This window comes from Arabidopsis lyrata (assembly GCF_000004255.2).
Source record: "Arabidopsis lyrata subsp. lyrata unplaced genomic scaffold ARALYscaffold_4, whole genome shotgun sequence".
Classification (NCBI taxonomy): domain Eukaryota; kingdom Viridiplantae; phylum Streptophyta; class Magnoliopsida; order Brassicales; family Brassicaceae; genus Arabidopsis; species Arabidopsis lyrata.
Genome location: NW_003302552.1, coordinates 3,658,836 through 3,673,454, shown reverse-complemented (window position 1 = coordinate 3,673,454; position 14,619 = coordinate 3,658,836). Strand labels below are relative to the sequence as shown.

The following is a 14,619-nucleotide window of genomic DNA, read 5'->3' as shown; positions in this document are numbered from 1 at the left end:
AAAGCGCCAGAGGTATCGCCAATTCAGATCATGCATTACATTGCCCATAACAAGAGTCAAGGTCCGCGTGAAGCGGTGATAAACTTCTTCGAGTAGTCTTAAGGCTAAGATGAAAGATTATGTCTTGTCCAACTAGGACCCATCCATACCCACTTAGAGTATTTTCCAAATGCGAGGAAGCATCAAGCTAACATTTAGAGATCGAGGGGGAAAGAGAGATGGGCATGTACCGAGAGGAAAATGGACTCTGTATATACAACTTCTTTCAGATTTGCTTGTTTCACAACAGTTGTTTCTTGGATTGACTTTCGGCTTTAACTTGGGAAAACAAATTTCTTCTGGAATCCTTTTATTTCTATTACTTCACATACCTAAGTGCAAAAATGATTGTATTTCGTTTTTCAATTTACGATTTTATGTCGTTTAGCTTTTTAAAAAAATTATTTGCATCATGAAAATATGTATGTTGGATTTAAAAATAGAAATCTTAAAAAATTTTAAATGCCAGGTAAAAACTGGCATGTGTTAATTTTTTTTTGCAATTGATCCTACTCTAATACTCTTTTATTTTGCTGTTATAAAATTTAATATACTTTTAGCCAACGACAAAACCGGTTTATATGAAAGATAAGATGACAAAATACTAATAGTTTACATGGAGCAAATCTACAATTAGTTAAATTCTTCTGTTAATTTTGCTGTTTACAATGATAATACACACATTCTTGCAAAACTAAAGCAAGACATGCTCACTCGCTTTTCTCTCTCTTCTCTCTCTCGCATCATTTAGAGAGAGAAAGCTGAAACTTTTCTTGCTTTAGTCGGCCGGATTTTTCCGGTGACTACCCATGTCCAGCATCTTCTCAATCGTTTATGGAGATGGTTGGCTTATGTCTGGCAGCGATCGACTCATCTAGCGACGTTGGCCGGCTTTGCGTTTTCACCCCGCCGTAGATCGGGTTTCGTCTTCCGATCTCTTTAGTTTTGTTGTTGTTTTTCTTTCAATAATATCCATGGATCTGGTTTGGTGGAAAATTTTAGGTGCTCTGTTACTTAAAATTATTATTCTCCTGCTTGTTTCCATTGAAAATATGAGTTTGCAGAAATCTATTTGGAGATGACGTTTTAGATTAAAGAATCGAAGAATCTTCCGATGCATATTCTGATTTCCTTAAGCTGTTAGATTATCATGGAGTTTCGTTTGGATTCGGTGATAACCAGAAATTTCGTTTGATGTATCTTGACGACAATTTCTCACCGGAACGATGCTCACGGCGAAAGTTGATATCGGAAAACTTCTGTTTACTCATCCTACACGTGTTGTGGCTATGTCCACTAGATGACACGAGGGTTTGGATTGAGTCCAATGTCAAAATCTCTTTTATTCTAAGCGGTTGTTTAATGGACTTTTGGGCCTTTTTGGCATCTGTAAACTCTTATGGGGCTATACGTTGTCCTTTAATATGTGGAATGATAAATCAATACTCTTGAGACAAAAAAAAAAAATACACACATTCTTGAAGCTGTGATGATTAAGCAAAGAAAGCTTTAAACAGCTGTAAAGATTACACATCTCAAGTTGTAATTAAGTAGTTATTAACAAGTAACAAGAAAAAGGTCTGAAAAAAGTGAAGACCTTTAATTGTTATCTAGGACAAAACAATAAAAAAAAAAAGAACACACTTATTTTTAATCTTTTTTCCTTATGGATTTGATTGTACATGACATCCGATCTCAAGTAAATTTTCAAGTGGTTGGTTCTATTTCTTTTGTCGTCCCGATCGAGTTTCTTCTCCTTATCTCCAGAATTTGATCTTAAAGATCTCAAAAGTCTCTTCCTTTTTTCTTCATTTCTCTACCCAGATATGTAAGTTTGCTAGCTTGTTCTGTCATAACTTTAATATCTGAATCTTTTTTCGATCCAAATAGTCAAATATTCGCATCTATGTCAAATCGATTCAAACCCTTTTTTTAGATTGATGTGTTGAGTAGTTCTGAGTTGATTAAGTCTATAAGTTTATGAGAATGGTTTGTGTAAGATTCTGATTGGTTCAAGTTGAGTAGTTTTGAGTTGATTTGGTCCATTGTGTGATTCATGTACACGTATATGAGGAAGAGATTAGATTGTGTAAGATTCTGATTGGTTTCAAGTTTTAGTTTCTTTCTTGATTTTTTGATTGCTGAGTAGTTCTAAGTTGATTTGGTCAACTGTGAATCGGGTACAAGTCTATGAGATAGAAATGAATTGTGTAAGATTCTGAATTTGTGGAGCAAAAAAATTGATGTTGTTTTTTTGGCAGAAAGCGATGGGTACATACCTAAGTTCTCCGAAAACTGATAAGCTATCAGAAGATGGTGAGAATGATAAGCTCAGATATGGTTTATCGTCTATGCAAGGTTGGCGCGCTACCATGGAAGATGCGGTGAGTCAAACATAATTTTATTTGCTTCTTGTTGATCATACCTGACAAGCTTAATCTTGCTTGAATTTGTAGCATGCTGCAATTCTTGATCTGGATGATAAGACGTCGTTCTTCGGGGTGTACGATGGGCATGGAGGTAAGAAACTACTGGCTCTACTCCTAAATCATTATCTAGTTCAGGCGAATTTAATTTAGATTCTTTTTTAGTTGGTGTTACACGAATCAGATAGAATTTGAAAGCCGATAATGCTAAATCGAATGAATGATAAGGGAAAAGAAGTTCTTCTTGTGGTTCTTGACCATTGCAAAGATTTAGAACTGTTGATTACATATGTATATAAACTTTTGGTGTATTTTTCGATGTTTCGTTCTTTACTTTCCTTTTGGATATGCAACTCAAAGTAATATCTACTAAATGGCATAGGTAAAGTCGTTGCAAAGTTCTGTGCCAAGTATCTACACCAGCAGGTTATCAGTAATGAAGCATATAAAGCTGGAGACATAGAAACAGCTCTTCGAAGAGCATTTTTTAGGTTTCGTTTTCTCTTTGACATGTTTGTGTAGTAATTTACTTTTACAACAAAAGAGGGTTCCACTAAAAAGCGTTACATTGTGAATATTGTAGAATGGATGACATGATGCAAGGACAAAGAGGATGGCGAGAGTTAGCTGTACTCGGTGACAAGATGAATAAATTTAGCGGCATGATTGAAGGATTTATATGGTCACCAAGAAGCGGTGACACTAATAACCAGCCCGATAATTGGCCTCTTGAGGATGTAAATTGTTCATATACCTGCTTTACTTGGCTTTTTCCATATTCTGTACACGATTGAGTTGGGACCTCTGACCCGTACCTTCGTTCTTATACAGGGTCCTCATTCTGATTTCACGGGACCTACTTCGGGGTGCACAGCATGCGTAGCTCTTATTAAAGATAAGAAGCTCTTTGTTGCAAATGCCGGTGACTCACGTTGTGTGATATCAAGAAACAGTCAGGCTTACAATCTTTCTAAAGATCACAAGCCTGATCTTGAAGTTGAAAAAGAAAGGATATTGAAAGCTGGTGGCTTTATTCACGCTGGTAGAATCAATGGAAGCTTGAATCTGACAAGAGCCATTGGTAAGCTTTATCTTTATGCTTCCACTTTCATTCCTTAAAGATTCTTATTTGACTTGTAATTTTGATCGAAGCATCGTTCCTGGTTCTTTACAGGTGATATGGAATTCAAGCAGAATAAGTTCTTACCATCTGAAAAGCAAATGGTTACTGCTGATCCAGATATAAACACTGTAAGAATCTTACCTTTTTTAGTATCTTCCGCTCGAGTTTGTTTATTTGAGCTGACTTGTTATTGTTTCCTCTCATCAGATTGACCTATGTGATGATGATGATTTTCTTGTTGTTGCATGTGATGGAATATGGTAAAAAAAGAATGTCAATAATTGTGTCATTTTCTACATATAAGTTGGTTTCTTGATGATAATTTGAATTCATCTTATCTTCCTCAGGGATTGTATGTCAAGCCAGGAACTAGTGGATTTTATCCATGAACAGTTAAAATCTGTATGTTAACCCTTTTCCTTATCTCTCTACTATTACAGTTTTTGTTCCTGTCTTGGTCTGTAACATTGGTAAAAACTTTCAGGAAACAAAACTTTCCTCGGTATGCGAAAAAGTTGTTGATAAATGTTTGGCTCCAGACACTACGAGTGGAGAAGGTTGTGATAATATGACCATCATCTTGGTTCAGTTCAAGAAGCTTAACCCATCCGAGACTGAACCAGAAGAATCCAAACCAGAACCAAGCGAAGATGAGCCGAGCTCTTCAAGCTAGATATCCTTAAAGAGCCAAGATTTGTGAAAGTCTCTTTTATCATTGACTTCTTTAATTTCAACGTTGTAAATCCTTTTGAATGACTTAGATTCAAGAAGCTTCAAGAAGTCTGAAATGTCACAGAGTTTGGTTTAATCGAAAACGACTTAGTATAGAGCTTTCTTGTGAATGATGTTTTTTAACTATAGTTTCAAATTCACAAGGACAAGCTTCTTCATACCTTTGTACAAACATCATGAGATTTGTTTTTGTTGTCTTCACCAAAATTGCTTCTTCCACTAGCTTAATATTTTTCTTGGAGCTTTCATATTTCTTGTATTACTGGAAAAATTTGTAATATTTCATATCTTTTAGATTTTTTGTTTCTTTTTATTTTTTAGTCAATCTGTGACAATCTTGAGAAATAATAATAAATTGAATTTATAATAAAATAGTAGCAAGGAGCCAAAGACAAAGATCTCTTAGCTAAACAACACAACATGTAATCATTTAAAAAAAAAAGCTTTTTAAAACAAAAAAGCTCATTCTAAAAAGCAAACTCATCACATGGTTCCAAATCAGAACCAAGCCAATAGACCAAGAACAAGACCTAACACAACATATAGACCATCACCATGCCTAACTGAGCCACTGGTTGGAGCTGGAGCCAAAGCTGGACCATCTTCAAACTCAACCGGAGAAGGAGCCGGAGAGCTGACACTGTGACGAGGACTGATCACAACAAGGCTCAGCTTCTGACCTTTCTCACAGTGACCATTAGCTCCACTAATGAAGTAGAATGGACCCGAACGGTCTAATTTCACTTTGGTCTCTCCATCGGTGTAGTTAGCCAAAGGGTTCGTGGTGTTGCAGCTGTTGTAAGCTTCTTTAGTTACTTCCAAAACCGAGTCTTTACCAGATTCGTACCGGAAAACTGAAAACAAGACAAGTGATTGTGTCAGAAACAGAGTATCTCGGAAGAAAACAGAGTCTATGTCAGAAACAGAGTATTTAATGGTGGGTACCAATAAAGTCGCCGACTTTGAAGCGAGCTTTTTGAGCCCATTCGGTGAATGAGTAAGAAGAGGAAGGAGGGATCTTCCAGTCACCGGATTTTCCACCGACGGTTACTTCATTTGCAGCGGCGAGAGAGAATAAGAAGATGAAGGAAAAGATAGAAACGATAAGCGAAGGAGAAGCCATAGATTGAAAATGTTACTAAGAAAAAGATTTAGTTTTTTGGGATTTTGTGTTAGGAATGTTGTTTTGGAGATTGAGGAGTTTCTTGAGACGGTTTTATAGTGGTGAAAATTCGAAAACTAGCCGTTAGATTATTTACTTTTTGTTTTGTTGTGAAAGAAAAGAATTTTGGAAAGGTAAAGAAATGTAAAATGTTGTTACTGTAGCCGTTGTGAGTGATGTAACCGTTAGAGAAATTTTGAAACAATGTAATTATGGATACTGACATGTGTGGTGTGTGTCAGCCAAAGCTATGAGTGTTTCTCGTTGTCTCGCTTTTGATTTTGACAAAATAAGTGCTTTAGTTCGTAAATTTCAAGAAAAATAAACGTAGTAAAAAGTTAAATCCAGTCAGTAGTCTTTGATTTTTAGACTATGTGAATTCTATTTGGTGATGGGGGATGCTTGGGTATTGGCCCTACCTTTACAATTTCGAATATATTGTTGTGTTCAATTCCGGCCCAATAGATTTCTTGGCCCAAAGCCAATATAAATTTTCAAACTTTTCCTTTTAAATTTTTTTTTTAATATATTTGTGTACAATGGTTTTTTTTAAGAGATAGTTTTTTACTAAGTGCTAAAACCAATTTGACCAAATAAATTTTCTCCATTTTAATATTTATTAGAACAAGACATAAGACATAAGGGATTTAGTTCAACTTTAGCATGATCGATCCTAGAATGCATAAACTCATTTGCTCAAATGCATAATCCGTTTGTGCAAGGTTTGACACCGATTGAAACTATTTAAATGCATAGTGATATGTTTAGCGCCAAACCCATAAACTAGAGTTTTGTTTAGGTGAATTTGGTCTGTGTATTCAAAGACTTGGTTCTCAAGGGCATTATTCTCACGATTGAGCATTTTCGAAATACCAACTATATCGTCGATTTGTTTCAAAGTATCTCTAATAAACCTTCATTTATATATTGTGGTTGAATTAATAGCTAAATACATATCGGTAACAAATATTATTTTTATTTCATAAAAAATGTTATTTTAACATGTTTCACATAATTTTTTATCTTTTATATAAAAATTATGTAAATTTCTACTATATCTTTTATAAATACACTAAAGATTTTTTTTTCAAATTAATAAACTGAAATAACAATGACAAAAAAAGATATAGTCTTAAAAATTACAATAAAAATACAAAACTGTATTTTTGTGAAATAAAAGTGAAACTTTAAACATGTAGACAATATATAAGTATAGAACTATAAAAATAGTGTTTTTTTCTTAATGACTTAGAAACAAACTATGATCTCTAAGTGTGTACTCATTCAAAGATTATTCAATTTTTTAAATGAAGTGATGGCCAAAAACAATTAATTGCAAAAATTCCGAGTTTAGGAAAGAAAATAAAGCAAATCTTAAATAACTCAAAAAAGAATATTGGAAGACATGTATCATAGTCCTAAACAAAGTAACAGATCTTTGGGTCCTCCTTTCTTTTTTTTCTCCCTTCTATCTGAAATCCGACATCCTCAATCTCTGTCTCAATTTCTCCTTAGCTATATCATCACCTTCTTGGTCATAGAATCAGAGAAAAGCTTTAAAAAAAAAACCCTAGTTCCTCTTTTTCACATGAAAACCTAACTCTCTCTTCTCTCTCTGCATCATTTCTTCTTTCTCGCATGTGCAGAGCTATCAAACATCTGTTTTTGATTGAAAGCTAAGTCTCCAATTCCAAAACGGAAGAAATTGAAAGTGTGTGTGTCAAGACAAACCACCAAACTACAAAAGAAACAAAACCCACATCGCATTGTTCCTTAAAGACCCAGCAACAAGATTATCTCACGCTTCCTTCTTTCTTCCTGACATTTTTCTCATTTTTGTTTTCTCGTTATTTGGGGTTTTTTCTCCAATGTGGGTCGCATTTGGTGATAAGTGATTATTTCTAGGGATTGTGTGACCTTTGCTTTATTGGGTTAAGCATTTAAAGAAACCTCTCAATGGCGTTGTTTAGAAAGTTCTTTCACAGAAAACCTCCTGAAGGTTTGCTTGAGATCTCTGAGAGAGTTTATGGTATGTTCTTCCTTCTTTTAGGTGTTGGGTTTAGGGTTTGCTTTCTCATTCTTGCTCTTCTTTGGGATTTGGAGTATTGATTTTTAGAAAGTTTGAGTTTTTATGGTCTTAAAGATCAGATTTTTAGAGTTTTGCTAGCCTAAGTTCAAAGTGTAGTGTCCTGTTTTAGTTTCTAGTTCTTGTTAGGCTTGTTGATTGAACTGAATCTAACATTTGATAGCTTAAGATTCTTTATGGGTGAGATTTAGCTCATGGATAGATTTTTTTTCAGGTTTTGTATGTTCACTGTGTTGTGTTGCATGACTTCTCAAATTCTCACTTGTCTTATCCATGCTTAGCTCTGAGAAATAGACCATTTTAGTGACAAAGATACAAAAGATTGCTCTATAAGCTGCTTACAAATGATAAGATTGCTCTTATAAGGTTGCTGAGCTTTGATGTTTATATTACAGTCTTTGATTGCTGCTTAACCACGGATATGTTGGAAGATGAAGATTACAGAGTTTATGTGGGCCGCATAATGAGTCAGCTACGAGAACAGTTTCCCGGTGCATCATTCATGGTGTTTAATTTCCGGGATGGAGATAGTAGAAGCCGGATGGAGAGTGTACTTACTGAGTATGACATGACTATCATGGACTATCCTCGCCATTATGAAGGTTGCCCTTTGCTTACAATGGAAACGGTTCATCACTTTCTTAAATCAGCTGAAAGTTGGTTATTGTTAAGTCAACAGAATATCTTATTGTCGCACTGTGAGCTTGGTGGCTGGCCGACTCTAGCTTTTATGCTTGCTTCGCTCTTGTTATACCGCAAACAGTTTAGTGGAGAACAGAAAACACTGGAGATGATATATAAGCAGGCTCCTCGTGAGTTATTACAGCTAATGTCTCCACTAAATCCGCTGCCTTCACAGTTGAGGTTTCTTCAGTATATTTCGAGAAGGAATGTTGGGTCACAGTGGCCACCGCTAGATCGGGCTCTTACATTAGACTATGTCAATCTTAGACTGATTCCTGATTTTGATGGTGAGGGTGGTTGCAGACCCATATTCAGAATATATGGTCAAGATCCTTTTATGGCTTCCGATCGGACTTCAAAAGTTCTTTTCTCGATGCCTAAAAGAAGCAAAGCTGTTCAGCAATATAAGCAGGTGATACCAAGATTTTTATCATTGATGTGTTCATTCATTCAGACTCTTCCCAGTATCAGAGAGTTACGATAGTCCTAACTTTTCGTCTACTGTTGCAGGCAGACTGTGAGCTGGTAAAGATTGATATCCATTGCCATATTCTCGGTGATGTCGTGCTAGAGTGCATTACCCTAGGTAGTGATCTTGAGAGGGAAGAGATGATGTTTCGGGTTGTGTTCAATACTGCATTTCTTAGATCAAACATTCTAACACTTAACCGTGATGAGATTGATGTACTGTGGAACACAACAAATCGGTTTCCCAAAGATTTTAGTGCAGAGGTGACTATTTATCTTCTCTTTCTTTAATAATTATACCAATTTTGGTTTCTCAGTTAAAAGAGTTGCCTGTAGTCCAATCTTTAAATGGTCAGTTCCGGTGAACTTAGAATTAAACTAGTCATTTTTATAGAAGTAGTTTGTCTAATACATCTCTCTTAGTCAAGAATTTCGTGCATTTTATACATTTGGTTCCCCAATTAAAGGTTTCACCTTACTTTACGAGCCGGTTAAGATTAATATTAGCGAGTTCAGTTTTGAGCCTGGCATATCTGTTAAAAGCATTTTATGTTATACATAGCTAATTGTCTTTCCAAGTCAAGAAAGGAGTAACATTCTGTGTTTGTTCAGGTTATATTTTCGGAGATGGGTGCTGGTAAAAATCTTGTCGCTGTTGATCACCCGCATATGGAGGAAAAAGATGTTTTACCTATGGAAGCATTTGCTAAGGTTCAGGAAATTTTTAGTGAAGCTGAATGGTTGGATCCAAATTCTGATGTTGCTGTGACTGTTTTCAACCAAATAACAGCAGCAAATATCCTTCAAGAAAGCTTGGATTCAGGGTCTCCTCGAAGCCCTGACTCACGTAGCCTATTGGAATCGGCACTTGAGAAAGTTAAGGAGAAAACCAAGTTGATGATATCGGAAAATATTGTTGCAAGTCCTGATGCATCCTCTCCTGAATGGAAAGAGAAAGATACAGTGTCCTCTCATAAATCTTATGCCGATCCGAATTCAATCCTTAAAAAGGTTGATGAATCGCATGGACTTCGGGTTTCAGTCCAAAGAAATGTTCACCCGAAGATAATTTCACCTCGAGTAGTCCAAAGTCCAGTAACATCACCACTCCCAAACCGTACTCCCACACAAGGATCGCCCGCTTCAGTATCCAGGTTTCACAGCTCCCCTTCTAGCCTTGGGATCACTTCAATATTACACGATCATGGTACGTGTAAAGGTGAAGAGTCTACTTCATCATCACCAGCCTCACCTTCGATTTCGTTTCTACCAACATTGCATCCGCTACTCAAAAAAGCTTCTCCACAAGTTCCACAGTCGCCCACACCTGTTTGTTCAAATGGCCCTCCTTCAGCAGAAGCAGCAGTGACGTCACCACCATTGCCACTACTGAAGCCACTTAGGATTTTGTCTACTCCACCTCCACTCCCACCCCAACCCCCACCTCCCATATCCTCTCTGCGCTCCACTCCTTCACCAAGTTCCACCAGCAGTTCCATAGCAACACAAGGGCCTCCTCCACCTCCACCTCCACCTCCGCCTCCACCTAATCTACAACCTCAGCGTTCTGCACATTCATCTTCTCCTCTGCCACCACCTTTACCTCCAAAGAAATTGTTAGCTACAACTAATCCTCCACCTCCACCACCACCACCTTTGCATTCTAATTCTCGAACGGGAGTCCCCACGAGTTCTTTGGTGGTCAAATCTCCTCCTGTTCCTCCTCCACCAGCCCCTGCACCTCTGTCTCGCTCTCATAATGGCGATAGTAATGGAAATATTCCTCCAGTCCCTGGACCACCATTGGGTTTAAAGGGGCGTGGGATTTTACAGAATCTTAGAGGTCAAGGTCAAACGAGAAAGGCCAACTTGAAACCATATCATTGGTTAAAGCTTACCAGGGCAGTGCAAGGAAGTTTATGGGCTGAAGCGCAGAAATCTGATGAAGCTGCAACGTATGATTAATATCTTCAGTATCAACTTTATACAGTTTGTGATTTTATTTATTATGCTGATTCCAGCATCTTCTTATTGTGTCTTTTGAATTCCAGTGCTCCAGATTTTGACATCTCTGAGCTTGAGAAACTCTTCTCAGCAGTGAATCTTAGCTCTGACAATGAAAGTAAAGGTGGGAAATCAGGTCGACGTGCCCAACCTAAAGTTGAGAAAGTGCAGCTGGTAATTGATTGCAATGAGCATTCTACTGTTCCCAAATTTCGTAAATCTTTTAATTTTCGAGGTTTCACAGCATGAAATTAAGATTCATCGACAGTTACCTATTTTCGTCCTCTAACTTTGTCTATTAGTTTTGCAGATTGAGCTCAGACGAGCATACAACTGTGAGATCATGCTCTCTAAAGTTAAAATACCTTTGCCTGATTTGATGGTAAGCACACAGATTTTTCTTGCTAGATATCGCTTGGCTAGTTCTTGACTTGGTCTCTATCTTAAGTTCCACTGCTCGGTCAATGCAAAATTTAATCTGCTCTCATCTTGTTATGCAAGAGTTGTTTAAAATTTTCTTACCTGAATTATCTTTGGTTACAGAGTTCTGTTCTTGCTTTGGATGAGTCAGTGATAGATGTTGATCAAGTTGACAATCTAATAAAGTTTTGTCCAACAAAAGAAGAAGCAGAATTGCTCAAGGTATTTTTATTTCTGGTTCTTATCTAAAATTTTTTTGCTTCACGAAAATTTAGAAGTAATTATCATCTGGCGATAGCTTATTTTTCTGAGTAAACTGGTGCTACATCTCATGTCTTGGTTTTCTTGCTTTCCGTAGGGCTTCACTGGAAATAAAGAAACTTTGGGACGGTGTGAGCAGGTTAGTCCAATGGTCCACTTTCATATTTGAACAATCTTCTGAGTGTTCCTTTTCAAGTTTCTAGGACCATTCTCGTATTTCTTGGCTGACCAACCATCATTCCCTCTAAGCGGATAAAATATCAATAAACCAACCAAAACAAAATACAAATGAACAATCTTAGAGATGTGCACATAAATAGTCAGAACTATTCTTAACTTACTGATTTCCAGATTTTGTTTTAGGTGGAAACCAAATAGCATTTCCTGTTTAAGCTGGGAGTGATACCTTATTATAATTTCACTTTCATCTCCCGATTATGTACTGACACCTTTTTTTATTTTTCTGGTGATAGTTCTTTTTAGAACTGCTGAAAGTTCCTCGAGTGGAGACCAAGCTAAGGGTTTTCTCATTCAAGATTCAGTTTCACTCCCAGGTAGGAGAATCGACTGGAGTTTGTATTTTTTTGTAATGCTTTCTAGTTACTAATAACCTGGATCTTATATCAGTAAATGGTTGTTATCCTTCAGGTTACTGATCTTAGAAGAGGTTTGAATACCATACATCGTGCAGCCAATGAGGCAAGTCGATTTTTCGTGCAAATAGTCTGTAAACCACATATATTCATGTTGGTGATTTTCAATTCTGACTCTACTGCATGTTACACTTTCTAGGTTAGAGGCTCGGCTAAACTAAAAAGAATCATGCAAACTATACTTTCCTTGGGAAATGCGTTGAACCACGGGACTGCAAGGGGTGAGCAGATATCTATTTTCGTTAGACTGCCAAATAGTATTTATCTTAAAGAGAGACATTGGTTGTATTCAAGTATTTGAATTCGCTTCTGCATTGTTTTTTATATATTTCTACTCTTTTGACAGGCTCAGCTATCGGGTTTCGCCTGGATAGTCTTCTGAAACTTACTGACACTAGATCCCGTAACAGTAAGATGACTCTGATGCACTATCTCTGTAAGGTAGGGGATTTTTCAATCATCTCCAACTCTTTTTTTTTTTTGGTTTAATGTTAAAATCTCTTTGCTCTTAACTAGTATACTATATTCTTTACATACGTTAGTGGTTAGTCTTTATTTTTGTATGTTATGCTAACGGTTTCTTCTCACAGTAACATTTTCATGCTTGTACTTTCAGGTCCTTGCCGAGAAACTTCCAGAGCTACTTGATTTTCCAAAAGACCTGGTGAGCTTGGAGGCTGCAACAAAGGTCCCTTTTTTTCTTTAACTCAGCGTTTAAGATAAATACCTCAATTCACTTTGTGCCTTTGGTGATAATCTCTCTGAAAACATTCCTTGATGATAGATTCAACTAAAATACCTGGCAGAGGAGATGCAAGCAATTAGCAAAGGGTTGGAGAAAGTTGTACAAGAGTTTACTGCTTCTGAAACTGATGGTCAAATATCAAAACACTTTCGTATGGTAAGCTAAATTAGATATTTAAGAAGCTTGTTTCGTTATTGATTGCTCGTGTTTCATCATCTGCTTACACTTCTACTTGTGTTTATGCAGAACTTGAAAGAGTTTCTTAGCTTTGCTGAAGGAGAAGTAAGGTCCTTGGCTTCTCTCTATTCAACTGTGGTAAGAATTCTTTGGCTCTGCCTTCTCCCTGTCTTTATTACTTTTCTGAAGCACTTTACTGTGGTAAGGATTCTTTGGCGTTTCTACTATTGAACTGTGTTTTCTCATGGTATTATTAGGGTGGAAGTGCCGACGCTTTGGCGTTATACTTTGGAGAAGATCCAGCGCGTGTCCCCTTTGAGCAAGGTAACAATATAATGCAAACTCACTAATATGGTTTCTTCTCTTCTTACATCTTGTTTTCTATACATTATCTCCATTTGGTTTTCGGAGTTCTGTCCTTTCTGTCCCTGACCTAAGATATACCAAATCCTTCCGTTTGATTTGAATCTGCAGTTGTATCCACTCTGCAAAACTTTGTTAGAATATTTGTGCGGTCACACGAGGAAAACTGCAAGCAAGTCGAGTTTGAGAAGAAGAGAGCACAGAAGGAAGCAGAGAACGAAAAACTTAAGAAAGGTGTGTACAATGAGAATTGAAACATAACTGCACACAAAAAAGAATGTTGTTCTCTACTCTCGCTCGACCTCCTTGAGTAGCCTTTGGCAGTCCCAGCGCCGGAAAGTAGATGTTGCAGCTCAGCTCCTAGTTCAGGGATTTTACCCGAAGTTAAAACAATTTCCCCAGATTTAGTCTTTTAGATTAGAAGATTAAGGAGGAAACTGTGTTCCTCTGGTAGGTAACAAGAAGAAGAAAAAAAGCTGGAATCCGGCGATTAGGTAATGCAGTCAAAGATTTAGCTGTGTTTTAATGGAGATAGTATTAGATAGTCACTAATGCAAGAGTTTGAGTCCCTTCCTGGTTTAATACAGAAACAGAAATGTAACTTCTTGTGTATAAAGTTTTGGGAGGGTTAAAGAGAGATGTGTAAATATTGAGTGAGTTTGTGTGTGTCTTCTTATCAACATTTACGAGTTTACATCCAATGATATATTGACAAAGATTGATAAAACAAAACAAAACAAAACACTTCCTCTATTTCGAAACAAAATAAAATACGTAAACGTACACATAAACAATTATGAGCAATTGACAAAAATAGCATCAAAAAAGTTTTTTTTTTTTCTTTCCAAATAACATTCTAAACTTTAATTAAAATAGTAAATGAGAACAAACACTAACCTAATTTAAATGGAATCAAAATTTCTTTTAAATGGTAAAATATATATACTAAACTGGAATTAGAAAACTCAAATATAATACCAAAAACCAATATTAAAATGAATCAAAATCTTTTTTTTTTTTTTTTTTGGATGAAATGTCAAATTAATTAATAAGCAGAATGTTATTTACAATATAAATGAAAGACTAAGCCCAACATTGAGAAACAGAGCCCACACGTTAAAACCAAAAAAACAGAGCATCAAACTTGTCCCAAAACAGAGTATAAACTCTTCGTAGCTTCTACTGTGTATTCCTTGAGCTGAACCATCTTTGCATCAACCCTCGAAGCTTCTTGTTGTCGAAGTATCTCAGAGACATTATTCTTGAGCGTATCACC

General features: G+C 36.5%; 3 protein-coding genes across 3 annotated transcripts; 2 read left to right on the top strand and 1 right to left on the bottom strand.

Moving 5' to 3' along the window:
* Positions 1–1,677: 1,677 nt before the first annotated feature.
* Positions 1,678–4,539, top strand: LOC9314891 (probable protein phosphatase 2C 21). The gene is made up of 10 exons (XM_002880603.2): positions 1,678–1,867; positions 2,301–2,423; positions 2,496–2,559; positions 2,848–2,956; positions 3,049–3,202; positions 3,297–3,546; positions 3,640–3,716; positions 3,796–3,848; positions 3,936–3,990; positions 4,073–4,539. Exons 2-10 carry the CDS (start codon positions 2,307–2,309, stop codon positions 4,259–4,261), a joined length of 1,068 nt encoding a protein of 355 aa, XP_002880649.1. The 5' UTR covers positions 1,678–1,867; positions 2,301–2,306; the 3' UTR covers positions 4,262–4,539.
* A 116-nt stretch (positions 4,540–4,655) lies between these two features.
* On the bottom strand, positions 4,656–5,555 carry LOC9316716 (early nodulin-like protein 1). The gene is made up of 2 exons (XM_021028854.1): positions 5,266–5,555; positions 4,656–5,174 (listed from the first exon to the last, which is right to left on the bottom strand). Exons 1-2 carry the CDS (start codon positions 5,441–5,443, stop codon positions 4,819–4,821), a joined length of 534 nt encoding a protein of 177 aa, XP_020884513.1. The 5' UTR covers positions 5,444–5,555; the 3' UTR covers positions 4,656–4,818.
* Positions 5,556–6,882: 1,327 nt separating this feature from the next.
* LOC9314890 (formin-like protein 18) lies at positions 6,883–14,075 on the top strand. The gene is made up of 17 exons (XM_021028563.1): positions 6,883–7,511; positions 7,964–8,664; positions 8,763–8,984; positions 9,333–10,675; positions 10,772–10,898; positions 11,035–11,106; positions 11,268–11,366; positions 11,503–11,544; positions 11,879–11,959; positions 12,054–12,104; positions 12,198–12,279; positions 12,405–12,499; positions 12,675–12,746; positions 12,843–12,959; positions 13,050–13,118; positions 13,238–13,304; positions 13,455–14,075. The coding sequence occupies exons 1-17, from the start codon at positions 7,439–7,441 to the stop codon at positions 13,595–13,597; spliced, it is 3,456 nt and encodes a 1,151-aa protein (XP_020884222.1). The 5' UTR covers positions 6,883–7,438; the 3' UTR covers positions 13,598–14,075.
* The last annotated feature ends 544 nt before the right edge of the window (positions 14,076–14,619 follow it).

Coding starts and splice junctions, on each gene's coding strand:
- LOC9314891 (XM_002880603.2), top strand. CDS start 2,307: ATGGGTACATACCTAAGTTCTCCGAAAACTGATAAGCTATCAGAAGAT. Junction 3,717..3,795: donor CTGATCCAGATATAAACACT/GTAAGAATCTTA, acceptor TCCTCTCATCAG/ATTGACCTATGTGATGATGA. Junction 3,849..3,935: donor GTTGCATGTGATGGAATATG/GTAAAAAAAGAA, acceptor TATCTTCCTCAG/GGATTGTATGTCAAGCCAGG.
- LOC9316716 (XM_021028854.1), bottom strand. CDS start 5,443: ATGGCTTCTCCTTCGCTTATCGTTTCTATCTTTTCCTTCATCTTCTTA. Junction 5,175..5,265: donor CAAAGTCGGCGACTTTATTG/GTACCCACCATT, acceptor TCTTGTTTTCAG/TTTTCCGGTACGAATCTGGT.
- LOC9314890 (XM_021028563.1), top strand. CDS start 7,439: ATGGCGTTGTTTAGAAAGTTCTTTCACAGAAAACCTCCTGAAGGTTTG. Junction 8,665..8,762: donor CTGTTCAGCAATATAAGCAG/GTGATACCAAGA, acceptor CTACTGTTGCAG/GCAGACTGTGAGCTGGTAAA. Junction 12,500..12,674: donor TGATGCACTATCTCTGTAAG/GTAGGGGATTTT, acceptor TTGTACTTTCAG/GTCCTTGCCGAGAAACTTCC.